The sequence below is a fragment of the Saccharomycopsis crataegensis genome (genome assembly GCF_037102585.1).
Source record: "Saccharomycopsis crataegensis DNA, jcf7180000000084, whole genome shotgun sequence".
In the NCBI taxonomy this organism is placed as follows: domain Eukaryota; kingdom Fungi; phylum Ascomycota; class Saccharomycetes; order Ascoideales; family Saccharomycopsidaceae; genus Saccharomycopsis; species Saccharomycopsis crataegensis.
The window spans coordinates 3,528,157-3,555,447 of record NW_027043829.1 but is presented as its reverse complement, the minus strand read 5'-3'; the positions used below and the strand labels follow the sequence as shown (position 1 = coordinate 3,555,447).

Genomic DNA, 27,291 nt, shown 5'->3' with positions numbered 1-27,291 from the left:
GACTCTCATGAGTAAATCATGGATCCTCATCACTGCAGTTCTAAAGAGTACCATGATCAAAATCATTACGACAATTCTCTTGATCTGATAGTGACCGCAACAGGAATGAGTAAGCCTTCATACAACTCAACCAGTCCTTGGGAATACCAAAGAGACGGAAACCATCAGATTTTGAAGAACGGAGATGATATGCCCAATGATGAAATTACCCAAGAAAGCATTTTGGACAAAAACAGTGATACTCGCCTTTCAAATTTGCTCAAGAAATTAGAAGTTCTGGATAATTTGAATAATTCTTTCAGAAACACCAACACTAATGTCTTGAAGTATTATAAGGGGTTAATAAACGACAGCTTTGACTCTCTTGAAAATCATAGATTCAATACAATAATTAACGAGGATAGTGGCGGCGATACTTCTTCCAACGATGACCAAAAATCAGAACTAGATGAAAACCCACCGGCTAGAGACTCTGCCTATACTATCACCATGGACACTGGCACTCTAAAAATTCCCCACAATAATAAAAGCGAGCCATTGAGTCCAAAAGTGGTGACTCCAACAGTTAACAAATTCCATAGTTCAATGATTGGTGATAGTAATAGTTCTGCTTTTCCAAATTCTCATCATAAAGAATTATCCCCACTAGTGTTCATTGACAGTCCAGTGAGAAATAAACATCAAGCCAAAAACTTATCGATTATTGAACCAACTTCGCCACTTTATAATGATTTCAATGAAAGTATTGATTTAAGATCGATTAACGATAGCAATAATGGAATCAATTTTGCATTTCAATATATGAAATTGGAGAATGATGGTCAAATTAATCAAGGTATTGAAAATAGAACCCAACAAATCGATATTTTAAATGATACCGAATTGAATTCAGCGAGTAATAGAAGCATGGCCAATTATTACGATTATCATACTCCTAACCAAAATAATAGGAGAAATAACAATAAAGTTGATAATAGAGAGGCTATTGGTGATGATGAAATAGAAGAAGATGCCAGATCTATTGATAGAGTGCCATACATGAAAAAAGCATCAATGTCTGAGTATGAGCTTGCAGAAATTATGAAGGATTCCCCGTCAAAACCACCCTCCCATTCTAAAGCACCACAGAAGTCACTTCACAGAAAGATATCTAAGCCATCATTATCAATCTTATCGAGATCTAATACGATATCTAAAAAGGATAAAGAAAAAAATAACGATTATTTCTCCGTCAGATCTCCAATTAACACAGCAAACAATAATAACAGCAATAATTTTGCCTCGAAGCCAAAATTGAAGACCGTTAAATCCTTACCTCAGTTGCGAAGACTCAATTCTTTTTCAATAAGACGGAAAAACACGTTGACTAGTGAACAAATTCCTAGTTTTACGCCTCCTCCATTAGAAACTTCGGATGATCTGCCACTCAACGCTGTAACATATTACACTACCCCTAGACCTCTGATACTGGAAATTGATTATCAAAACCGTCAAAGGAAAGGAAGTTTCAATACTAGCAAAAGTCACTCGAGGTGGAATTCCAATACTTCGTCATCTGCAATCGAAGAGAGAGATTTTTCAACAGATAAATCAAGTATTGGGGACTTCCAGCTGGATGAAGGAAGTATTACTACCACCAGCAACACTATGAATTCCTTTGCAAGCACTATCAAGAAAAGTTTACAGCCACATCGACACAAGAAATCCAGTTCAAATGTTACCACAGATTACTCCCCTCTGCATAAGTATTCCAATTCTCATGATGGAACCAATAATCATACTGATACCATCACCAACTCCTCAGATTTTTTTTTACCAAAACTTCATACTTCCGGTTCTTCTACCAGTATGATTGAAAAATTTGGGAAATTGAAAACGGGTATCAGAAAACTTTCCAGCCCAGTAGCCAGCCCTAAACATGAAACTTATTTGACAAGCAGAGTTACACCAAGCATCGATGGTAAATTTAGCACAGAAATAACTCAAAAGCCAATGTCCTCGGCCGTTAATACTCTATTGAGCCAAAGTCTGAATATGTGCCTTGGAACAAGCAAATCCGAAAACATAACTCCCAATAAATCTAAGTTTTCTGATTCTGTGATATCTCCTAGAACATTAGCTAAGAAAACATCATTCTCAAACCTTTATCGTTCGAAATCTACCAAAACACCTAGAAGTACCAACTCCAACAACAGCTCAACTGTGCCCCATGTAAACTCTGCTCTGAGAAGTTCTAATAATATGTCTAACCACATAAATAATATTGATAGAAATCGGTTTAATGATGGGTTATATTACGGTAGGGCGAAATCCAATACTATTACAAGCTATACCACATCACCATCCACACGTTCATATAGTAAGACTGATGAAATTCATATTGAGAATAGTAATAGAGAAGCTCCGCCTCTTTCAGAGCTGCTGTCGAGATTTGAACACGATAGAGTTAATAAAAGCATTAGTTCAGGTTCACTTTCACAAAGCGAGGATATAACAATTATTGCAAATTCTACGAGTGATCATACCAGCAATACCATTTTAAATGCAAATTTTACAAAAGAGATTATTGATGTTGATAATATTGTTAATGATTTCAATATCTCCAGTGATGCTGATATTCAGGAGCAGGTTACAACATTGAAGTCACCAGTTATTAAAGTCAACGCCTTGAACCTGGCAAGGTTTAGCGAATATCATTTTGAAAATTATTTGAATGAGCAAGATATGGGGTCATCACAGATTCTGCCTCCGCTACGCTATGGCTCATTGCCATATTCCTCAAATCATAAGCCAGGTGATGTAGAAAATGGGAAGACTGATTCTCGAGCTCCACTGGATGCACAAAGAGCTGCGTTTAAGAACTCCAATACTGAAATGAGTAACGACGCATCATCACCAGCTGATATGATTACCCACCTATCTATAAGAAATAACAGTACTTCCAAATCATCAAAAGAAGTCTTTAAGAATAGTCTTATAAGGTCTCTCACTTTATCTATCCAGCAGATGCAAGCAGAAGACCAGGCATTTGCCACCATTGAACAGCGGCTTATCGATTCAGGATGGTACTCTGAATCCAACATTCACGATATCCAACGTCGCCGAGCATTGGCTACTAGAACTTGGAAGGAAAAGATTAGTGACATCAAGAAGAAGTTGGAAAAAATACATCAGGCAGAGAAGAGGAAAGACTATAATATTAAGACTCCAAAAAGGACACAAGAAGACGTATTAGATGATCTTGATGAAATCACAGACTTGGAGTTTGAAGAAATCAATGACAAATGTACTGATAAACACAACGGAGTTCTTTTCATGGATCCATTGGAAAGGTTTGTCTTTGAGACATCTGCTAACTAAAATGAAAGATTTGTGTTCACCGTAAAATATAGCTTTTTAATGTCTTGACCAGTATTTTTTTTTTCTCTCCCTTTGCGGAGTAATTAATGAAAGTCTGTTTTAAAAGGCAATTTTTCATGATACAGCTTCCAAATACATATTTTCTTGTACTCACAACTGGTGCAATACGTTGAAAAATTCTTATAAGTAGGGTCAATCGGCTTTGCTGGTCTTTGACCTAACCAAAATTTCACATTTGACTCAAGCTCCATATCCAGAGTTGGTCCATCATACTGGAATTTAATCTGGGCAAAGCTTCCAAAATCTGAATGGTAGTAATCAAGCTCAAGCTCATCGCTATTATTGAGCTGTGATGATAATGCATTGAGTAGGGTTGAATATCGATGTAAGAAGTATCTTAAAGTTAATGGTTGCTTCCATTTATTGAGCAAGTAAACGTAGTTTGCAAAATTTCTTTCGGCAGAGGACACCACATTTTCCTCAAGTTCACTTGAAGGCGATTGATTGCGAAGCGGATAAGGGTAGTTTATTGGAAATATACCCTCCATTAGCTCCTTGAAATCAGACTCAAAAAAAGGAAGTTGTTCTGAAAACCGAAGTGCTAGTAGGGGTGACAAAGCAGCATCAACGTCAACCCCATGGCGTTTTGCAGTTTGTATTAGTACCTCGTAGGTGTTGGGCGAGCTTGATAACAATCCAAGCATTTTTCTGTACAAAGACACTTGTAATTTAGAAGAATTAACCACATTTGCTTGTGCAGGTATCAGGGGTATGCTTCTAGTTTTTACGTCACTGATAGTCAATTTTGGGCCAATATCTTCCAGAAATCCCAAAAAATCATTCCTTAGATCATCAAATGTTCCAGAAAATGGATAATCTTTAAATCTTAGACGATGAATTGGGTTCATATCACGAATGCTTAGATGATCAACGATTGCAGATACCAAAATATACCTGTTTCCTAGCATATTCTCATCTTTTAGGTCAGAGCCACCGGTGACGAAAACATTTGTTTTTCTATCAATGAAATGATGAAATTTCAATTCTCTTGCCTCTCCGTTGATCATCAAATTAACGAGTTTGACTATAGAGTCCACTACAGACTCTGAGTACTTTTCTTCTTTTGATAATTCTTCAGGCATCATCTCCATAAACCTCCTCACCAAATCTACATCAATTGGATGTGCAAGAGATTCTAATTGACCATGTTTAACCAGCCCTCTCATCATTTGAGGAGTGAGGATCTTCTCAAATCTTGAATATATTTTATACATAGTGTTCAACTCACACCATTTATTCACTAGTAAGCCAGTGACTGAAAGTCTCTTATCCCATCCACTATTAATACGTTCTCTACCACCTCCAACTCTCAATCCATCATAATTGAGGTTATAAACGTCGTATGGTGTTACTCCAGATGTATTGAATACCGACAAATCGTTGCTAGAATCTCTATCAATCTTGAACTCAAACACCCTTTTATCAAATGGGGTAGTAAACTCGACAGCTGACTGACTGCTTAGTTTTCTAGGACTTTTGAATTTGCTTTTATCAAAGAATGAAGATATGGACTCACGAACAGTTAGTTCCAACGCAGGTTCCAAGGAATCATGGTTTGAAGGCGGTAAAGTTTCAATTTCGGTTACGCTTGCTTGATTGGAAGCAAAAGCATCTTCAGGTAAATACCTCGGAACAGATATCACTTTCTTTTGAAGTCTGTTAAAAAGAGCTTTCTCAATAAACTGCTTCAGCATAGTGCTGTTTCCAGATATCTATCTTACTGTAGGATGGATGGGATAATAGCCAATTTTATCTTCCCGATGAGATTTTTTTTTTCTTTGCAGGAAAACAAGTATTTTAATGCAGCTGTCAACCAAAAATAGGAAAATTTATGAAATCGCAATCAATGTTTATCCCATCCATCAGGGAACCACCACCGAAGATAAGAGAATTCGTCCACGTCCCTAGTCATATCTATTGTTATAGAACCAAAATAACGTGATTCATTGAAGCAAATTTACAAAAAAGCCAAAAAATAATGAGTTTGATGGAACCCGAGGGAAGTGTAACTGATACGTCTTTTGAAAGGGAACAGAATATGGAAACAAAGGAAATAATAAGCTTCGAGACAGAAAATGGACAGAATGTTGATATGGGAATTGAATTTACTGATAAACACACCGACTACGCAAACAAATACGAACAATTGATTGACAGTGCTCTCTACAATGACAAAGAAGGAATCACAGAAGATGAAGACTATCAGAAGCTGGATTCCAAAAGGGGGAAGGAGAAACTCCCTAATGAATACGACGAGGTTCCAGATGCTACCAACAACAAAGATACAGATTTATTGTTTTCTAATGCCATTGAACTTGTATCAGAAAATCATTCTTCATCTAGCCCGGTATTCGGCGCTATCAAAAGTGGTACTGACCAAACCTATGATGTTGCTGAATGCGATGAGGGTACTGATTATGATGATGTGATGATATATAAAGAAACAGTAATTAAAAAAAAAAGAGGCGTCTCCTGCTCCATATAATGACCAGATTTCTGCCTCTCAAATATATCTTGAATATCCAGTGGTTTTGAGTTATGAGGGTGGTGAATACCTTGGGTTCAGGATGAGATCAGGCTCACAGTTTGCAGCACACAATCAAATGCCCAGGGTTTTCGACGACGCGAAGATAATTTACCAGAAAATGGAACTTTTTTTTCCTAGCCTTCGAAGCGGATTCATCTCGCTAGGATGCCCTTTGTCTACTGCCTATGAACTTGTATTGGATTTTCCAGATTTAGGATTGGCATTAGGTGAGGACAATATTTACTGTATGGAAGTGTGCTTTTCAGATATCGTGTCCTTGTTCAATCGCTTGAATTCTAACTCTTCGAATGGTTCCGGAGTAAGTACCATCAATATCAGAATCACAACCAAGGCACGGTTTAGCAGCCAGTTCAATAGATTGCTTGAAATTATGAATAGAGACAAAGGTTTTGATGAAGTTCTGAAATCTAGGACAAAGGCCCAAGGGGAACTTGACAAACAAATATCTCCAAGCAACCAATCCGAAGAAATATATAAATCTATGAGAGCCCAAGAAGTGGAAGTTATTGATCTACTGGATAATGAAGAGGGAAAACATGAAGATAATGCATTGTTGATCGACGATATTGTTGAATCAAGTGACAAATTTACAATACCTACAACGAACTCCCTGCGGACCAATGAACTCAGTGAATTAAAAGAAAATGTCCCAGCTGAGTCTAGTAATAGTCCTGAGTCCCAGATACATGCTGAAATAGGTGAAAACAAACAAAATGAAATGGTTGAAGACGTAGAATATGACGATATTGAGGAGTGCTTGAAAAGTGACGATGATTTATCAGCGAAAGTTATTGATGTAACAACATATGATGGGAATAATCGTGAGGATGCTTTAGCTGCCTTATCATCGGAAGAATTAGAAAAAGATAGGAAATCAGAAACCCATGATCTCCCAGGAAATGGAGTTGGCGATGAAATTGATCCCTCATCATTCCCCAAGAAGCGCAACTATGAAAATGATGCAATGGATGAAGGTCATATCGACGATAAGAAGCCTAAAATTTGACGCAATATATAATAAAGCTGTTGTGTATAACCCTTTTTCTTTTTTTTTTTTTTTTCTTGAGGAAGACAGTTTACCTTATAATTTGCAAAATTTATACTTATGAGAAAATAAGCACATTCAATGGGCATCAATTATACGACTCAAAGTATGAAATACATATATATAAAAAAAAAAAAAAAAAAAAAAAGAAAAAAAGAAAAAAAAAGAATATATATGGAAGTTCATGAGGCTGACTGAAAATTTAGATCAGATAAATGTAGAATTGTTAAATATGGTACAATTGGTAAAGAACAGATGATAATTAATTAAGAAAAAAATAAATAAAAAACAAGCGTTTCTATCCAGCAGTCACAGAAATGAAATGACGTGTAAGATTCCTCATTCTTGAAGCGGAAACTTGAAGCTTGTAATAGAGTCATTGCTTTGAACCGTCGGATTTGCATAATTAAAGTTAGGCTGAAGTTGTGGCTTAAAAGACAAATTGTTGGAAGAATTACCATTTCCATCGCTTTTCCCATAAAACTCATTGTTCAAAAAGAAGGCATTGTTTCCAAGCCTGGAGGTTGAAGAATTGATAGATGAGGTTGATAATTGCCCTCTTCTATGTAAATTGGCCCTTTGCCTAGCTGATCCATGACCCGTACTATGTGGGTTATTGGAACCCAGATTGTTGCCATTTTTCACAGCATTGGTACCTGGTGGAGTCCAGTGTTCATTGAATGGTAGGTTGTTCACAAATGGATGGGCTATGGCTTGTTGAGGAGTCCATCTTTCCAAAGGATTCATGTTAAGAACACCTTTCAAGAAATGAAGTAAATTAGACCGATCATTCAATTCATTTTCCGTGAGTTTCTTTGGAATGATTTTTCCCTTTGACTTAATGACACTTCTTGGTTGATAATTCATTATAATATCTGATAAGTTATTCGAATTGAAGTAGTTTGTCGAAGGTTTCTCTTGAGTTTTGAATTCTTTTGCATATTTTTCCATTGATTTCAATTTGTATTTGCAGAGTGTAGTGGAGCCATCAGGGGCAGACACACTAGCTGGTTTACTGAATGCATTAGATGAAGCACCAGTTGCCACTTTTTCCATGAACTTCAAAGAATTCTTGCCCATCTCAATCATCCAGGAAGCAGGATATCCAAATATATCTGTTATTCTTGTCAATTGATTATATTCACTTGAGCCTGGTAATAATGGCAATCCCAAAAATAATTCCGCAACAATACAACCAAATGACCACATATCAATAGCACTGGAATAAGGTAGTCCAAGAATAACTTCCGGTGATCTATAAAATCTAGACTGAATGTAAGTATATATCGTTTGGCGTTCATAACAAGCACTGCCAAAGTCAATAATTTTCAAGTCTGGCTTATCGGGATTCACCAATAAAATGTTTTCTGGTTTCAAGTCACAATGAATTATCTTAAAAGTTTTCAAAACAATCAAAGAGCTCAATAATTGTCTTGCGAATGACTTGATAAGATGCATGTCCAACCCGTTGAATTGGTTTTGCTTTATCAATTCATACAAATTGCTGGATAATAACTCAAACGCAATACAAAGATGATGCTTGTGCATAAATCTATCCTTTATCCTAAGGAAATGATGCTTATCTAATGGATCAATTTTAGTGTTGATAGTTTCTAAAATAGTTACCTCCGTTAACAGCTGATTGAGATATGCAGAATTAGATTTGATGACTTTGACCGCGACAATTTCTTTATTCAATAAATTTTGGCATTTGACAACTTGCCCGAAAGTACCTTGGCCGACAATATCCAAAACAAGATACTTTCTTGATTCTTCAGTACCCAAAACATCATTAACATACAAAATATAGTCACTATCAACGTTATCATAATTATTGTTCATCTTTGGTTCTGAAGGTTTTGTTAATACTCGTCTTGGGTTTCTCGATAATTGATAATTAAATTCTGGGCGGCAAAGGGAGTATGTCGTAGTAATGGAGGAAGTTAATGCCTTTAAAGGAGATACTTGTTTTGAAGCACTCGAAGCTCTTCTAAACCTGGATTTTTGATTAATCACAGGTCTTAGATCAGCTTTACAATTCACTTTCTGAATAACCGGTGCGCCCAATTTTTGCTCCTCAGTTGCTATCTGGGGCTCATTGTGGTCGTAAATCTGCTTATCATTGTTATTGAATGCCACAGGTGCTTGGAATTGTTTCAAGTTTTGTTGGTGCATGAATATACCAGAGTTCATCAAAAATTGGCTATTGTAACCATGATCTTTTGCTAATACACCAACACTATTCCCTCTTTTATGACCATGAAGATTCTTATGGGAGGCCCCATTAATCGTCGAGGACTCAATAAAATAAGGAACCGGAGCAGGGGCTCGCGAAGGAGGCTCTAATTCTTGTTGATAAATAGAGCTTGCAAAAGAATCGTTTTCATAATGTGTTGGTAGTTGGGAATTGAACGAAGTTCTATTAGAAAAATTTTTTGTAGGTGTGATTGGACTTTGAACAAACCCCAAAACATCTTCTTGAGGTGGCTGTGACTGTATTGGTGTCATTTGTTGTTGTTGTTGCTGTTGTTGTTGTTGTTGTTGTTGCTGTTGTTGTTGTTGTTGTTGTTGTTGTTGTTGTTGTTGCATTAACGGTTGATATTGGTACATAGAGTTACTTGACTGTGATTTGTGAATGTTTCTAGCCGGGGATCTCATAGCAGGTGATTGAACCGGGCTAAGCCAATAGTTACCATTTCCATGATTTTTGTTCACACCGGAACTGGGAGGTCCTGCTCCAATATTATTTTCTACTGAAGAATTTTGGGTGGAAACACCGTCACCAATACCAATATTGCCGAATGAATTTGAGTTTGCACCTAAATGTAACAGCAAAGGTGGTAAATTGCTAGTAACAGGCGAAAGAAGTCCATTATTATTCTCATTATGAGGCAGATAGTTTCCAAGATACGATGCAGAAAGCCGTTGCGGATGTAAATGCGGAAGAGTTGGCCTCTGGGATTGAACTGGTGATAGAATATCGTTATTTAAAGTTCCTTGAATAGATTGAAAATGCGAGTTGCTGATACTGCCATTGCTACCGATAGGACCAAACGATCCAACAGTGGCCGAGCTTGGAGTTAGAGGCGTATTTCTCAAGGAGCCCAAATTCCCATAACTGCTATTATTACTACTTGACAGACTAGTAGGGACAATTGTTAATTTAATTGGATTTTTCGATTTCTGCGAAGATATATTTCCAGATGTGGGTAGAGGAAATCTTGGTGCTGTCAATAAGGTTGAGGAATTGGTGTCATTTGTAGCATTCGTAGGAGTTGAGCTGACATAGAAAGAGCCAGAATACTGTCCTCCACCCTCATGCCCACTTTGATTGCTGTAGTTCGACATATTGCTTGAAATTATTTTATGATGTGTGTCGTCTTGGGGTGGATGTTGCAGAGAAACAGATGAAATGGTCTATTGTGTGTTGACGATTGAAAGAATGGGCCCAGTAACGAATAAACAGGAAAAGAAATAGAAATAACAGGACCTGGAAAATATTATCATCAAATGTTAAAAATATATAAAGCAGCAAGACACGTAGCAGACACAATATTAAGTTGATGAGATGCTGCTGGTCGGGACGAATTTTGTTTTGTCACCACCCTACCGTTTTACTATCAGACGGGCTGGCGCTCACCCGGTCGTGACACATGATCAAAGTTTCTGGCGCTAAGGAGGGAAAAATGAGCAAGATTGACGCTTTTATTGAGGTTTTGCTTTATTTTATTGTGGGGAAGATAATTAATTGTCAAAAATTCTCTGGGTAGGTCTTGATTTGATGTATTGTGGTTTGTCTCGGTTGTTGCACGCAGCACACAAAAATGCACCAATGCAGCGGGTTATTTGAAACCTTTGGTAAAAAAAAGGACCCTTGCCAACTCAATAAGTTCATTACCTGCTTGTTTGACGTCAAAATCATCATTTCAGCAAAGTGGAAAACACCAGGACTATTTTCATAGAAGGAATTACGCATTAGTTTATATGGGTTGTGTTAACATGATACAAGAGTCAAATCACTTCAACTAAACGCAAGAGCCTAGAATGCCAAACTTTTTAGAGTACTTGCAAGATTATTTGCAAAATGGAGATCAGAATGATATACATGGTGATTATATTGACCTCAGTGTGATGAAAATCCCAATAGATTAAATTATTAACTATAGCGGTTTCAGAAAACCCCCCACCTGTCATTTCTCAAAGTGGCAATTTTTCGAGAAATAGTGAACGGCTTCCTGCTGACAAACATCAAGGTATCTTTCAAACAAATGTCAACAATCAACACCAGTTATCGCAAAATTATGACAATAATGAAACTCAATTCGCCTCATCTGAGGAGCGAAATGGCGCTTACCGTCTTCTGGGTGCGGATTTCAAAGCTTCCAATGATGGCGCTTATTCAGGTATCCATGATGAGCTCACAAGTTACGGAGATACAGGCTCCTGCCCCCCAGGACCACCACAAAGCCTATATTATCTAAGATCAAATAGCTATGAAGATTACCAAAACGTAAAATCTAGGAAACATGGGTCGAATATACCAGTTGACTTTCTTTCTTCTTTGCCTAACAGGATAAGGGGGATCTTTCCTTTCAGCTCATTCAATAGAATGCAAACCGAGGCCTTCCAAGATATTTTCAATACCCCTTACAATTGTGTTATTACCTCACCAACAGGCTCTGGTAAAACAGTTCTTTTCGAACTAGGTATAATAAGATTGTTTCTCAAGAACAACAAGATAGACCTTAACAATAACATGAAAGTTCTATATATTGCGCCAACAAAGGCATTGTGCACAGAAAGATGTGAAGATTGGAAAAAAAAATTTGCTCCTTTGAACATTTCCGTAGGAATGTTGACCAGCGACACATCCTCTTTTGAGACTGAAAGTGTGAAGAAATCTAACATTATTATTTCAACTCCAGAAAAATGGGATTTATTGACTCGAAGGTGGTTTGACTTTATCAAACTTTTCGATTTGGTAAAACTATTATTGATTGATGAAGTCCATATATTGAAAGATGATAGAGGCTCAACACTAGAGGTGGTCACCACCAGAATGAAGAGATTATGTGACCAATTGAGAATCATTGCACTTTCAGCCACCGTTCCAAACATAAACGATATATCTAAATGGCTCAGAAAAACATCGAAGGGCTCCTCAGAGCCTGCTGTTACTATGATTTTTGGAGAAGAGTATAAGCCGGTAAAGTTGCTACGAACTGTTTATGGGTTCAGGAATCATGGGAAGAATGATTTTCAGTTCGATTTTTCCCTCAACAACAGACTTTTAGAGATAATCAGAGAGAAGAGTCTTGGTAAACCCGTATTGATTTTTTGCCCTACTAGAAAAATTGCATTTAATACAGCTACCTTCCTCAGCAACAATTTGGGCTTTGAACTGCATAACTTAAAAGACCTAATCAAGGTACAAGATAAGGAAATTTCTAAGCTTATAAGCAAAGGTGTGGCATTTCATCATGCTGGAATATCATATAAAGATCGCTTAGCTGTTGAAAATAACTTCATTAATGGAAATATTAAAATATTATGCTCTACCTCCACTTTGGCAGTCGGTGTTAATTTACCCGCGTATTTGGTGATTATTAAAGGAACAAGATATTGGAATGAGGGTCAGTTCAGTGAATACTCAGAATTGGATATCTTGCAAATGATTGGGAGAGCTGGCAGGCCACAGTTCGAAACTGAGGGTGTTGCTGTTATCATGACCGAGGAGAAAAATAAGAACAGATATGAAAGATTAATCGAGGGTACCGAAAAATTAGAAAGTAGTTTGCATTTAAATTTATTTGAGAATTTAGCAGCAGAAGTTTGCTTGAAAACAATAACAACAGTGGAAACGGCCGTCGATTGGATAGCCTCCACCTATTTCTATACCAGGTATAAATCGAATCCGATTGCATATAGCGAAATTCAAGGTTTGAGAGTCATTGATATAGATACCAGATTGGCATTATTTTGTCAAAAACAATTGGAAATCCTCCGGGAAAATCAAATACTTGACTATGATAAATTCACAAGAACCTACAAAAGTACTGCTTATGGCAATGCAATGTCACACCATTATGTTTCCTTTGAAACTATGAAAAAAATTATTAACAGTCCTTCAAAGTTGAACTTTTCTTCGGTTTTCGATTTGCTATGCCAGGCCACAGAATTTAAAGATCTCAAAATCAAACATATGGAAAAAAAATTGTATAAGGAAATTGCTTCATCAAATTTATTGAAGTTTCCTCCACCCAAAATCCTTGGTTCGTCTTATCCACAGACTTACAAAATATCCTTGTTGCTTCAATATGAACTTGGAGGACTTGAATTTCCAAACTATAAGGGATCTTTCGGTCTATATTTCAATTTCAATGGGGAAAAATTATATTTGTTGAAACAATGTCCTAGATTGATTAAGTGCATGGCGGATGCCTTCACTGAGAAGAAGGATTCCATATCATTGCTCAACATTTTGAAACTCGGACGATCCGTTTGTGGGAAATGTTGGGAAGACTCTGGAATGATGTTGAAACAATTGGATGGGATTGGTCTCAAGTATGTTAGAAAGTTCATCAATCATAATATTATGAATTTCGAACAAGTTTCCCAACTAGATGCTTCTAAAATCGAATACTACTTGGGATTGAAACCGGGTCACGGAAACAAGATTTTAAAAGATGTTGCTTCAATTCCAAAGTTTTCAATTTCGTGCCGCCTCGTCTCCCATGAAATATCCAAAGACTTAGATTACATCACTATATCGTTTAATGTTAATGTTCAGTGCTTACAGGGTGTGAAAGTAACCCATTGGCATAAGCAGTTTGTTATGGTGAATATTGTTACAGAAATAAGCGATGGTGAACTAGTTGATTTTAGAAGGATTATGTGCGGAAAGCTTGAATCTCCAAAGGTATTTAGCATTACTGCCAAAATACGCAAAAAAAATCAAATAATCAGATCTCATATTGCCTGTGATGTAATTGCCAATACCAAAACTTGGGCAGCATTGAAGTTGAATATTCCTTCCAGAGTATTTGACGAATTAATTGTTTCTGTCCCTGAAGTGGAAGAGCCAGTTTTGACGGATCCTTTTTCAGATGATGATGAAGATGATGATGATGATGATGAGTTTGATGATTCAATATTCAGTGCTGCTTTTGACAATTATAATGGGATTGAAAAGCAAGAGATCCTTATATCTACTGATATAGATTCCAGAGCAGATGAAACACCAATTTCAACACAAGTGGGAGAGTATAAAAGAAGATCAGATGGTAATTATGAATGTAAACATACTTGCAAGAACAAAGACAAATGTCGCCATTTATGTTGTCATGAAGGATTACTACATATTCCCAGAAAAAGGGCAGGTTCAAAAGAACTGAAAGGGAATAAGATACAGCAACGTTCTCCAAAATCTTCCAATAAAACTGTTGAAATAGGAGTTAAGGGGATCAACTTCCAACAAAGAGGTGATTATCTTGAGAAGTCAGTTAGATATACCTCTAAGAATCTCCAATATCATCACCGTAGCTCACATGATACTTTAGGAAATCTGTATGCGGAAAAAGATATTTCTTTTGGTAATGTGGGAAAGGGTAATACTTTCAATAACGGAAAGGATGAGATCAATGTATCAAATGACGCTGATTCCAATCTAGTGCCTAAGAGGAAAAAGAGGAAACTTGGCAAGGTTCATGTAAGACGTAGTGAACTACTTGATGATTCGATTGATTCAGAAGATGAACATTTTCCATCGTTATCATCTTATATTGAAAAGAAACAAATTTCGGATCGTCTCATACTGCCTTGGGAAATGGAGCTTCCAAAATCTCAGGCGATGGAGTCTTTCCATCTCAACATTGATGAGCAGAAGCAAAGCAGCAAAATGAAGGAAGTGCCAAAGCAAGATCTAGATGATAAAGAAGAAGTGAATATTTTTAACTATGGAAGATTCGAGAAAATTTCAGAGGATAATGAATCGAATTACAGTTCTGATCTTTGGAGCGAAGATGACAGGGATGAAAACCGTGGTAACAAACCTTCTGATGGGGCTAAAAGTCCATATGAAGTTGAAAGCTCTGATTTTCCAAAAACATATGCTCAAATTGAAGAGAAATCGTCTTTGGATGTTCTTAGCAATTCATTTGTCAACGTTGTACATGATGAAGAGGATATCAACCAAAATACATTGTGCATATCTAAAAGTCAATCTGCTGGCAGCTTTGTGAATTCTGTGCTCATTGCTAATAAAAGAGACTGCAGTGGTCGTATAAAGGAAGAGTGTGATTTTGAGGTGACGGATTTGCTTGATGTGTTGGGATCTGATGTTGAGTTTGCTTAAAGTGTTTATTGAGGTCGATTAATATATTTATTTACTTTATTCCCATGTCTATCGTAGCACCCTATTTAAAAGGCATCAGCGCACCAAGTGCAGAGTTTTATTTCGTTGAAGTCTTTCGGAAAAGCCAAAGAGAGAGAGAGAAAGGTTTTGTATACAGTTTCAAAATAGCAACTGTTCAAAGAATAGACTGTGTGTTGTAATGTATAATTATATGGATGTACATAATTGGACTAGCTAAGACATACTATTATGGTGGTATGCGATTCGAGTTATACGTTGGAGTCTTCCAATTCATGGCAGAAAGCACCAGATGAATGAGCCCAATGGCAGCTCAAATACTGGAAAGGTGCTACTCACGAACGAAACTCTATCAATGCTCAACCATCCATGAATGAACACAAAGCCGGCCGTGAGATGCCATCCCTCTTGAAATGGGGCATTTTTCTCATCGCTTGGAAAAGACTAGGGAAAATGCACCCGTGTAAACGCAACATAAATTTTTCACAGTAATTTTCATTTTTTTTCTTCTTTGTCATTTTTTCATTTCTATTTGAGATTAAATCACACAGAGAGTGGAAAGTGATCATAATAGACCCTTCATATTTACTCTGGGCTTATCTTTGTACAGATATCGGGCTCATGGAATTGCACAGACTATAACAATGCTACTTTTAAACTCTGCCTACGAACAAACAGGGCTACAATCAATCAAAGCGTTGAAATCTCACACCAAGAAGAAAAACATTGATAATGAAGACAAGCAGAATGAAACAATATACTTGATGATAACCAGTGATAAGCCTGTAGTCAAGAGGAATGACCACATCCCACGAATTATTCAGATACCTTCCAAATTTGGTAAAATCAGGGACAAAAGAATATTGTTAATCACCAAAGACCCTACAATGACATACAGGAAGCAGTTGGAAGTTACCGATTCAGACACTGAACACTTATTTAAAGGGATATATGGGTTGAAGAAGTTTCTGTCTAGAATGCACAATAAAAGATACCAAAGAGGGATATACAATGATTATGATGTGATAATGGCTGACCAACGGATCCATCACAAACTATTTGATGTTTTGGGGAAGAATTTTTATCAAAAGAATAAGAAGGTGCCATATATGATCCAAATGAACTCTCCAGAGAAATTGGAGCAGTTTAAGAAAAAGAAGAAGATCGATAAAGTTGTCAATAAGAAAACGGATGCTGAGCTAGATGAGGAAGAAGTGAATAACTATTATGTCTATCAGCAAGTGAAGTCAATATTGAGAAACACTACAGTGGTCTATACTGAGAATGGGAATACCTTATCTATCAAGGTGGGGACTACCGATATGAAATCCCTGGAGGTGATGGCCAACATGGAGGCAGTAGTGGCATTTTTGACCAGCGAAAAATACAAGCTATCCGGTGGATTTGTAATGAGCTTTGGACCGTCTGTTAAGGCTGACCCTAAGAATATTGTTAAGAATAGGATCTTAAACATTCATGTCAAGACCAGCGACAGTTCCAGTTTGCCGGTGTACGTGGCTAGCAAAGACGAAACCACCAATGACAGTGGCAACAACAACGACAATTTCTAGAAATTCTGTATTATTACCCGCAATAAAATAGACACTGCTTTATTAGACCTTGCTAGTCTGTTGTAGATATGCTGCAGGATGGGGCACAAATGTTCGCACATGTTCGGATTGCTGTTGTCACCGGGTGGTGGCCACAAAAGACGTCAAAAAAAAAAGAAGGGATTGACTTGCGCTGTGTGGGGGATGACAGCCAGCGTTTATAAATAGCGATTTCCCCGGACATTTTATTTTCTCTTTATTCCGTTTGCCTCACTTCTTTTGAATAAAAATCGGTCTTTACTGATTACTATTACTATTTATTTATTTATCTTCCTCCAAACAACTTGCAACATTGCCTGACAATGACGTTCACCCCAGTCTCTCAGGATGAATCCGATGCCGGACTTAACGACCCACGCTCTTTGCACAAGAGAAGATTGACAGGGTTCTCTATCCACGAAATTAAGTCTATCGAGTCACAAATTCCGTTGGAATCCAGAGAAATCTGGAAGAAGTTTGCCAGAAAAGATATCAAAACAAAAGAAGACTTTGAGAAAGATTTTGTCAACCATGTAGAAACATCTTTGGCCCGCTCAATGTATAATTGTGACAACTTGGCCGCTTACCAGGCTTCTTCGCTTGCTATTAGAGATAAGCTTATCATCAAGTGGAATCAAACCCAGCAAACACAGACCATGCTTGACCAAAAAAGAGTGTACTACATGTCTTTTGAATTCTTGATGGGGAGGGCTATGGATAACGCCATGATCAATACTGGCCTCAGAACTCCGATAAAAGAGTCTGTTTCCGAACTTGGCTTTTCCTTGGAAGATTTGATTGAAGAAGAACCAGATATTTCTATCGGTAACGGTGGTTTGGGTAGACTTGCTGCCTGCTACTTGGATTCATTTGCCACTTTGAATTATGCTGCTTGGGGGTATGGTATCCGATATGAGTATGGTATCTTTTCACAAAAGATTGTTAACGGGTACCAGGTTGAGTACCCAGATTATTGGTTGACCTATTCTAACCCTTGGGAAATTGTCAGAACCGAAATCCAGTACCCAGTCGATTTCTATGGTTATGTCGAGGAAGTTCCGGTTTACGAAGGGGCTACCGAGAAGAAAAAGGTTTGGGTTGGTGGCGAAAGAGTTTTGGCATTGGCTTATGATTTTCCAGTTCCAGGTTATGGAGCTGATGCTAATGTCAACAATTTGAGATTATGGTCCGCTAGACCAACTCATGAATTTGATTTTGCCAAGTTCAATTCCGGTGAATACCAAAACTCTGTGGAAGCGCAACAACGGGCCGAGTCTATTACTGCAGTTTTGTATCCAAATGATAATTTTGACGCCGGTAAAGAGTTGAGATTGAAACAACAATACTTTTGGGTCGCTGCATCCTTACACGATATTATCCGTCGTTTCAAGAAATCAAAGAGACCATGGAGGGAATTCCCTGATCAAGTGGCTATCCAATTGAATGATACTCATCCTACATTGTGTATTCCAGAATTACAAAGAGTATTAGTTGACTTGGAAGGCTTGTCCTGGGATGAGGCATGGAAGATTGTGGTTAGAACTGTCGGTTACACCAACCACACTGTGATGCAAGAAGCTTTAGAAAAGTGGCCATTGACCATCTTCCAAAAGTTATTACCTCGTCATTTGGAAATTATTTACGACATCAATTTCTATTTCTTGCAAAGCGTTTCCAAAAAGTTCCCTGGTGACAACAACCTAATGACCAGTGTTTCCATCATTGAGGAGTCAAACCCAAAACAAGTCAAAATGGCTAATTTGGCTGTCATTGGTTCTCATTATGTCAACGGGGTTGCCGCTTTGCATTCTGACTTAATTAAGCTCACAATCTTTAAAGACCTTGTCAAGGTCTTTGGCGGCGACAAGTTTGGTAATGTCACCAATGGTATCACTCCAAGAAGATGGCTCAAGCAAGCTAATCCTAAATTGGCGGAGTTGATTAGTAGTAAATTGGGCGGAGATGAGTACTTGTCTGACTTGAACTTATTGAAGAACTTGGAAAAATATCTTGAAGATAAGGAATTCAAATCAAAATGGCAAGAAGTTAAGACATTTAATAAGACCAGACTTTCCAAATTGGTTAAGGATTTGACTGGATATGAAATTGATCCAACTTTCCTATTTGATATTCAGGTCAAGAGAATCCATGAATACAAGAGACAGCAAATGAATATTTTTGGAGTTATTTACAGATATTTGCAATTGAAATCTTGTTCTCCAGAGGAACGTAAAAAATTCCAACCAAAAGTCTCTATTTTTGCTGGTAAAGCTGCGCCAGGTTACTATATGGCCAAAAGAATTATCAAGTTAATTAACAATGTCTCTCAAGTTCTCAATAACGATCCAGAAACTAGGGAATATTTACAATGTGTTTTCATCCCAGATTACAATGTTTCTAAGGCCGAAATTATCATTCCAGCTTCGGATATATCCGAGCATATTTCTACTGCTGGTACTGAGGCTTCTGGTACTTCAAACATGAAATTTGTCTTGAATGCTGGCTTGCTCATCGGTACCTTAGATGGTGCTACCGTGGAAATCGCTAGAGAAATCGGAGAAGAAAACGTTTTCTTGTTTGGTCACTTGTCAGAAAATGTCGACAAGGTTAGAGCCTCTCACCTTTTCGATGTCAAGTTGCCTAGCTCTTTGGAAACTGTATTCCAAGCCATTGATGGTGACGTATTTGGTGATTCCCATGAATTTAAACCATTGTTAGACTCGATCAGACATCATAGTGATTTCTATATTGTTTCTGATGATTTCAATTCATACTTGGAAGCACAAAGGTTAATTGATGAAACTTTCAAGGGTGACCACGATATCTGGATTCGGAAATGTATCACCTCTGTTGCTAACATGGGTTTCTTCAGTTCCGATAGAGCTGTTGAGGAATACGCGGAGATGATATGGAACATTGAACCGTTATCTAAATGATACTATGTTTTCGTTAGCTCACCTATGATTCTCTAAATTATATCTTTTCATTTTTTTTCTTTTTGTCCTATTAATTTTCTCACTATTTTTGGTGTTATTAACTCATACTATTAATGCTGTTGTAGGGTTTGTGTATTCCCTTTTTGATCGCTTGAGAATCAAATAAACCTTTTTTCTTTTGAGAAGGTAAAATCTTGGATGTTGAAAGCGAAGAAGAGTGCACCACTGTAGTTTTCTCTCCTTTCTATCAGATTTTTTAGTGCCACATTAAAATTTTCAGACAAGTTCTTACAAAAAGCAAGCAAAGAAAGAACATCATTAAACATTTTTACAAAAGCATATACGAGAAAGACATAGTGATTTTTTTTTGTGAAAAAAAAAAAGCAGGCGTGTGCAACATTCAGGATCATAATTTTTGGTACTCTAATTTACCTTCCAATTTCTTAGCCTCATTGACTTTTCTTACAGCCTTCATAAGATCATCTTGAACAATGTAGTCCCTGTCATCTCTAATAGCAAAGAACCCAGCTTCTGTCACAACGTTTCTAATATCGGCACCGTTGAAGCCATCACTCATTTTCACGGCAGCTTCAAAATCGAATTCTCCTTGTTTATTTATCTTAGCGGTATGGATCTTGAACACTTCCAATCTACCAGCTTCATTTGGCAAAGGAATTTCTATCTTTCTATCCAATCTACCAGCTCTCAACAACGCAGGATCCAAAGTATCTGGTCGATTTGTAGCCATGATGACCTTAGTTTGGCCCAAATAATCAAAACCGTCCATTTGATTCAACAATTCCATCAAAGTTCTTTGAATTTCTCTGTCTGCAGAAGTACCTTCGGAAAATCTTCTACCACCAATGGCATCGACTTCATCCATGAAAATAATACATGGTTCATGTTCCTTGGCATAAGCAAACATTTCTCTGATCAATCTGGCAGATTCACCAATATATTTATCTACAATTGCACTGGCAGGACTGAAGATGAAGTTTGCACCAATAGTGGCGGCCACAGCCTTGGCTAATAAGGTCTTACCGGTACCTGGTGGACCGTACAACAACACACCTTTTGGAGGTTTGATACCTACTCTTAAAAACAATTCTGGATTTTTCAATGGTAGTTCAATGACTTCTCTCAATTCTCTAATCTGATCGGTTAACCCACCAACGCTATTGAAGGAGATTTCCCCTGCTTTGAACGTAGTCATATTGTACACCAATGGGTCGACTTCTCTCGGCAAAATTCTCATTATAGTCAATGTAGTTATATCCAATGCCACTCTCACCCCTTTCACCAATTTCTCTTTATTTATCGTGCTTCTACAACCAACAATATATCTTGGTCCATTGGCAGCCTTGACAATATATTTTTCTTCGGTCAATGCTTTCAAAACTTCACCAATGATTTGCCCCACACTTTGCAATGCCTTGATGTCATTCTCAGTTTTCTCATAATCTTTGTCTAGAGATCTTATATCTAATCTTGTTTTCTTTAACCGGGAGTCCCATTCTTTATGTTCCACCAACTTCTTTTTGAATCTTCTCAACGCTTCGTTTCTTTCTGGATCGGCTGGTTCCGAACTGGTAGTGGCAGAAGTTCCGTCTGTTGTCTCTTCACTATTCAAAGCAGCCAATAAAGGGTCTTCGGCACTCATTGCTATGATAATATTATATAATGTGCTATATTAAACTATCTGTTTATCAATTCGCAATGGGATAAAAGTAAAGACTTGAAAATTGCCACTTTGATTTTTGGGTTGTCGTTTCCAAAGCGCGTTACCCGCCGCATATAGCAAAAAGAATACTTCAATGAATAATGATATGAACAGTGTATATCAATAGATAGGTCAGTTAACTATTGATAAATATAAAGAGCCATGGCAAATGTTCCTAATCTAACGCTCGACCCGAGCTTGAAGTATTGGGTGCTTCTTCCAATCTCATTTGTGATGGTATTAGTGGGGATTGTTAGAGAGAACATTCAATTGTTAATTACCCCTGCCGCAAAATTGGAAGACTACCAAAAGATTAAAAAGGATGAAACTTTTGCAAGAATCCAGAGATTCAAACAGAATTTTCGTGTTTTATCGTATAGTGATTTCGATCTCCAGCGGACTGCGTTAATTGAATCCATATCCAAAACAGCCACTGAGATCGAGACAGAAAAGGCGGAAAAGGCAAAACAAGAAGCAGGTGATGCTCCACCAAACCCTTTTGCCGATGGTAAGTTGTCAGAACAATTGTCAGGGATGATGAAGGGAAATATGGCAAATTTCATTCCTCAAACATTGATCATGGCGTGGGTGAACTATTTCTTTAGCGGATTTGTCATTATGAAGTTGCCGTTCCCTTTGACAGTGAGATTCAAACAAATGCTTCAAAATGGTGTCAGCACCAATGATTTGGACGTCAGGTGGGTGAGTTCAATTTCTTGGTACTTTGTTAACTTGTTGGGGTTGAAGTCGGTGTATAATTTACTCTTAGGCAATTCATCAATTGCTGACAAAATGTTGATGAGTAGTGGCAATCCTATGCCAACATTGGACATGCCTGGTGGACCAACCACAGAGGTATTGTTGAAAAAGGAAATCGACAACCTTAGAATAATTGATCATGTCTATGATTTAGATGGGATTGAGGAAAGAGTGCTAAATTTGTATAAATAGTCTTACACACAATGTCATTATTAAATACCAAATAAATTATCCAAAATGAAAGTTTTATTGAATCAAGTTGTAAGCTAATTACTTTTATTAATATATTGCGTTATTTTCTCAAGAGTGGAGTCCTCTTTTGCCTGTTGCGCCTGTTGTTTGATTTGTTCAAATCTTTCATCTTCATAAGTGTACTCTCTTTGTGGAGCATTGATAGTATCCTCCTCCTGTTCCTCCTCTTCATCATCATCATCTTCGAAATCTGACAACACGTTAACACCATCATAGTCATCTTCCTTCTTTCTGGAGGTTGATGCATTTTGATCCTTAATTCCTAGATCTTTGACTAATTTACTCAAATTCTTAACCTTTCTGTCAGCCTCATCTTGTTCCCTCTGCTTCAAAATTCGTTCTTGTTCAGCCTTATAAACATCATTATATTCCTTCACTTTATCATCGACGATGTCTAAAAACTCGTCAAACCCCTTACCGGTGTATGAGCTAACCCCGACAACATCCAATTGAGAGTAGAATTCCTCTAGCATCAATGACATTGAATTGATCAAGGAGTTCATGTATCCTGAATCGCCACCCTCAGAAGAATTATGTTGGTCACTGCTCATGGACGCCTGAAAAGCTTCAAAATCTGTCATCCATTCCTTAGCAAACTCATAATCTTTGATGTCACACTTGTTGAAAACTATGATCATTGGCAATTTAGTTTTGTATAGAATGGAACAAGCATACAACATGTTTGACATAAATGTCGAAGGAGATGTAGTTCTTGGAGTATCAATAAGGTATACTATGATTGTTGGAAATGCCGAGGCCAAAGCTTGGGTTATTATAGAACCAGAAGCCGACCATATAAAACATTCAATTTGCCCTGGAGTATCAATGATAACATGATTATAATTTTCTGCTCTCTTATCTAGCAACTGAACAATTTGATCAATTTTCGTGGAAAACAAGTTCAAAGAAGTGACAATTGCACCGTTTGGACCCAAATTGTAATGATCCATGACCTTGTGATAATTCACAGAGTCTCTGATATCTATATTACAACCATATGGGACTTTTAACACTGCTGGATCCAAGTTGATGACATATGGTGGATTTTTCTTTGCATGTAGATGTGAGTTCAATCGTTGCATGAAGGTGGTTTTGCCAGAACCAGCCATTCCGATAACCAATAAATTTGCAGGAGCCATGTTGTGATAGAGAGAAAAAATTCCAGAATTATTTTGAGTCGTAATGATTGTAGCTTGTCAATATTATCGTGAACATCCACAAAAACTAATATTATTAATTATAAAATTTTTTTTTTTTTGCCCTTTTTTTCATACTGATGACCCACATGATCACTGCAGGAGCATACATATTATGATTTTTCTTTGATCGCGGTGATCATACTGAAGCGATTCAGTATTGAAAACTTATAGTAACTGCTGAGAAATAAGCGTTTCTAAAACATGTCCAGAACAAAAGCATTCCTCATTATATTGTCAATATTTATGACTATTTTAACAACAGGTTGGAACTGCCGAGTACGACCTAATAGCAACGAGTCTAATTACGCAACGAAGTTGGAAGATATATTGGATCAGATCAAATCTTATGAGCAACAGGTTCAATTGCGAGCAAATAACATTCAAACAATATTAAATCGACAGAAAATAAAGCACGGAACAAATGCATATTATTCTAATGATGAGAGAAATTTGGAATTTGTGAAGAATTTTCAGGAAACACACACAAATTTACAACATGAAAATGCCACCATTTTGATGCTTGTGAGGAATTGGGAGTTGGAAGGGGCTTTGAAATCCATGAGATCATTAGAAGACAGGTTCAATCATCTATACAAATACACATGGACATTTTTAAATGATGTGCCTTTCACAGACGAATTCAAAGAAGCAACGACGTTAATGGCTAGTGGGAAAACTCAGTATGGTTTGATCCCATCCGAAGATTGGGATAGACCCAGCTGGATCAATGAGACCAAGTTTGAAGAAAATTTACTTAATTCAGAAAAGAATGGAGTTCTTTATGGTAACTCAAGGTCGTACAGAAATATGTGCCGTTTCAATTCTGGATATTTCTATAAACAGAAATTGCTCGATCAATATCAATGGTATTTTAGAGTTGAGCCGGATGTTGAATATTTCTGTGATTTCCAGTACGATCCATTCAAACTAATGAGAGAAAATAACAAGAAATACGGATTTGTAATTAGTATCTACGAGTATGAGAATACCATTCCTACTCTATGGAACACTACCAAACAATTTATGGAACAATATCCTCAGCATATCCATCCAAATAATTCTTTGGAGTTCATTACCAACACATCGCCTATAGGATCAAAGGCATTGGCGATACAATCTGAATCGGATTACAACCTCTGCCATTTCTGGTCTAATTTTGAAATTGCCAACTTAGATTTTTTCCGCTCGAAAGCCTACAATGACTATTTTGACTTCCTCGAGAAGACTGGGGGTTTTTACTATGAAAGATGGGGCGATGCACCCGTTCACAGTATTGGGGTGGCATTATTATTGGCTAGAGATGAAATACATCATTTTGAGGATATTGGATATATCCATGCGCCATTTGAAAGCTGTCCTACTAGTAGATACACCAGGCTAAATAAGAGATGTGTCTGTGATCCTTATAAAGAAGCAAATATTGATATGACTTTACACAGTTGCGTACCTAAATGGTGGAAATTCGGAGCAGGTAAAAAGTTCATGAATGAGTGAAATTGATGACATTCGGGTGATGCTGAAAAAGCCTTTTTGTAGCACATGAAATTAGAGATTTTCAAAATTGTGTCCCTACTACACAGTTATAAATATATAATAGAAATTTTATCAGTGGTCTGTAGAATTGTTAATTTACATGTATTAAGGGAAAAAGTATATATATCCCATAGAGACCGACAAGAGAGAAAAGACAAGAAGCCAAAAAAGTGTTTGATAGATGATTTAATAATTAAAGAAAGAACCGAAGAAAACAAAAAAAAAAAAATATAGTTAAATAGGAAGTAACAAAGTTCAATATTACGAAAATAAAAATAGATAAAACAAAAATTATCAAAAGATAACCAATTAATCAATTATTTGTTATTCATTCAGCATGTTGTTTTTCTTTATTCCAGCTTAACAATGAAGTGTCACCCATTTTTCTAGGAGAAATCAAATGAATGACCAAGAATACCAACCCTAAAACGAAGCAGAGACCACCACCAACAATCCAGGCAATACCCAAAAAAGAGTTTTTACCCCCAAGAACTGACCGTGTACTGATATAAAATGCTTTTTTACCGTTGAATGGTAATACAGGCCAATGCAAACCAATGTTAACTTGATAAGAACCTGCTTTCAATTGGTCATCGTCATTTCTGAAATATAAGATCGAAAACTTGGATAAACCAGCTGGATGCATCCAGTTCTGGAATTCTTCCCACGTGGAAATATCAGGGATGTTGTCGTCGTTGTAGCCGTCTGGGAATTTCTTAACCCAGTTTGGAGGTGGGACAATTTGTGACGCGTTATATTGAGTTTTCTTTAGTCTATTCTTGTCCGTACTCCACGCAATTCCCTTTTGAGTCATTACGTAATCGTCTGAGGTGCCATTGATAGCAGCAGGATAAGTGAAAGTGTCGTTGAACATGGCATTGGCAATTAAACCACATGGGTAATAGATTAAGCCGGAAGCAGGATCCGTGGACATTGGTTGACAATTTTGGCCAATAGTATCCTTGACGACATGAACGGAAGAGGGTTCACCATTAAGTTGTAATTCACAATAAGAAATAACGTATCTTCTATGGTTGGCATAGAAATTTTCAAGTTGATAGAAAAAGTACACTGGCCCGTCAATATCATTTGGCACCGGGAATTGTACTTGACATATTTTATTTTCGACCGGATCGCTCTCGGATGCATTGGTAACCAATTTCCATTGCGGTTTTTCAGTAATAGGGGTCTTGAAGTTGTACTCAAAGTATTCCTCTGGAATTTCCGTGAAGTAATCAGCATTGGCCATGTTCTCACATTGTTCATAATCAATAACCAAGTCTTGAACTTGATTTGACCCGTAAAGCATTGCGGCACCCAAAGGAACAAACACTACCGCAAAGAGTAAGAACAAAGGTATCACCGTCTTTGTTGTTATTATAGGGCTAATAAAAAGTTAGAAATTAAATCTTTATCATTATTGTTGGCAAAGTAACAGAAAATATACTTACTTGTAGGCCTTAAGTCTTTGTTGTCTAAAAGCGTTGTCACCTGGGCGTCTGCTCTTCACCTTTTCTTCTGGTTCTTTTTCATAGTCTGAGATCGAGTCCACATCGTCCAGATCATTGTTCTTTCTTTTTATAAGACCCATGGTTTATCACTACTTTACTGAATAAACAGGATAATGCCTCAACCTTCTCTCTGTTACCAGGTGTTTGTCAATCAAAACGCTTCTTGCAGTGTTTTTTTTTTTTTTTTTAGTTTATCACTTGTCATTACCCGACGTTTAGTACCGGGCAATACAATACACCTTTTCTCTCTCAACATCACATCCAAAAGTTCCATACAATTGTTCTTTTTGAGTGTAGTTGATTTCCCAGAGATGGATGATCCTATGTATTATCTTCCAAGGCCCTTAATGTTGATTGGGCTCATATATTGGTTTGCATAATGAAATACGATGATGGGAAAATTCCTGG

General features: G+C 37.2%; 12 protein-coding genes across 12 annotated transcripts; 7 read left to right on the top strand and 5 right to left on the bottom strand. All coding sequences in view use genetic code 12, as the record gives it.

Moving 5' to 3' along the window:
* Positions 1-18: 18 nt before the first annotated feature.
* Positions 19-3,360, top strand: DASC09_044920 (uncharacterized protein; the record flags this gene model as incomplete). The annotated part of the gene is made up of 1 exon (XM_064998091.1): positions 19-3,360. One exon carries the CDS (start codon positions 19-21, stop codon positions 3,358-3,360), a length of 3,342 nt encoding a protein of 1,113 aa, XP_064854163.1.
* Positions 3,361-3,443: 83 nt separating this feature from the next.
* On the bottom strand, positions 3,444-5,114 carry EXO5 (Exo5p; the record flags this gene model as incomplete). Its single annotated transcript, XM_064998090.1, has 1 exon — positions 3,444-5,114. One exon carries the CDS (start codon positions 5,112-5,114, stop codon positions 3,444-3,446), a length of 1,671 nt encoding a protein of 556 aa, XP_064854162.1.
* A 284-nt stretch (positions 5,115-5,398) lies between these two features.
* On the top strand, positions 5,399-6,974 carry RMR1 (Rmr1p; the record flags this gene model as incomplete). The annotated part of the gene is given in 2 exon segments (XM_064998089.1): positions 5,399-5,866; positions 5,886-6,974. 2 exon segments carry the CDS (start codon positions 5,399-5,401, stop codon positions 6,972-6,974), a joined length of 1,557 nt encoding a protein of 518 aa, XP_064854161.1.
* A 378-nt stretch (positions 6,975-7,352) lies between these two features.
* Positions 7,353-10,361, bottom strand: YAK1 (serine/threonine protein kinase YAK1; the record flags this gene model as incomplete). The annotated part of the gene is made up of 1 exon (XM_064998088.1): positions 7,353-10,361. The coding sequence occupies one exon, from the start codon at positions 10,359-10,361 to the stop codon at positions 7,353-7,355; it is 3,009 nt and encodes a 1,002-aa protein (XP_064854160.1).
* A 696-nt stretch (positions 10,362-11,057) lies between these two features.
* Positions 11,058-15,366, top strand: HFM1 (DNA helicase; the record flags this gene model as incomplete). The annotated part of the gene is made up of 2 exons (XM_064998087.1): positions 11,058-11,121; positions 11,180-15,366. The coding sequence occupies 2 exons, from the start codon at positions 11,058-11,060 to the stop codon at positions 15,364-15,366; spliced, it is 4,251 nt and encodes a 1,416-aa protein (XP_064854159.1).
* Positions 15,367-16,028: 662 nt separating this feature from the next.
* On the top strand, positions 16,029-16,955 carry UTP30 (Utp30p; the record flags this gene model as incomplete). Its single annotated transcript, XM_064998086.1, has 1 exon — positions 16,029-16,955. One exon carries the CDS (start codon positions 16,029-16,031, stop codon positions 16,953-16,955), a length of 927 nt encoding a protein of 308 aa, XP_064854158.1.
* Positions 16,956-17,296: 341 nt separating this feature from the next.
* GPH1 (glycogen phosphorylase) lies at positions 17,297-19,909 on the top strand (the record flags this gene model as incomplete). Its single annotated transcript, XM_064998085.1, has 1 exon — positions 17,297-19,909. One exon carries the CDS (start codon positions 17,297-17,299, stop codon positions 19,907-19,909), a length of 2,613 nt encoding a protein of 870 aa, XP_064854157.1.
* A 406-nt stretch (positions 19,910-20,315) lies between these two features.
* On the bottom strand, positions 20,316-21,569 carry RPT4 (proteasome regulatory particle base subunit RPT4; the record flags this gene model as incomplete). Its single annotated transcript, XM_064998084.1, has 1 exon — positions 20,316-21,569. One exon carries the CDS (start codon positions 21,567-21,569, stop codon positions 20,316-20,318), a length of 1,254 nt encoding a protein of 417 aa, XP_064854156.1.
* A 222-nt stretch (positions 21,570-21,791) lies between these two features.
* Positions 21,792-22,580, top strand: EMC3 (ER membrane complex subunit EMC3; the record flags this gene model as incomplete). Its single annotated transcript, XM_064998083.1, has 1 exon — positions 21,792-22,580. One exon carries the CDS (start codon positions 21,792-21,794, stop codon positions 22,578-22,580), a length of 789 nt encoding a protein of 262 aa, XP_064854155.1.
* A 74-nt stretch (positions 22,581-22,654) lies between these two features.
* Positions 22,655-23,779, bottom strand: NPA3 (GTPase NPA3; the record flags this gene model as incomplete). Its single annotated transcript, XM_064998082.1, has 1 exon — positions 22,655-23,779. One exon carries the CDS (start codon positions 23,777-23,779, stop codon positions 22,655-22,657), a length of 1,125 nt encoding a protein of 374 aa, XP_064854154.1.
* Positions 23,780-24,040: 261 nt separating this feature from the next.
* KTR2 (mannosyltransferase KTR2) lies at positions 24,041-25,333 on the top strand (the record flags this gene model as incomplete). Its single annotated transcript, XM_064998081.1, has 1 exon — positions 24,041-25,333. The coding sequence occupies one exon, from the start codon at positions 24,041-24,043 to the stop codon at positions 25,331-25,333; it is 1,293 nt and encodes a 430-aa protein (XP_064854153.1).
* A 367-nt stretch (positions 25,334-25,700) lies between these two features.
* On the bottom strand, positions 25,701-26,963 carry DASC09_044810 (CDC50/LEM3 family protein; the record flags this gene model as incomplete). Its single annotated transcript, XM_064998080.1, has 2 exons — positions 25,701-26,757; positions 26,824-26,963. 2 exons carry the CDS (start codon positions 26,961-26,963, stop codon positions 25,701-25,703), a joined length of 1,197 nt encoding a protein of 398 aa, XP_064854152.1.
* Positions 26,964-27,291: the final 328 nt, after the last annotated feature.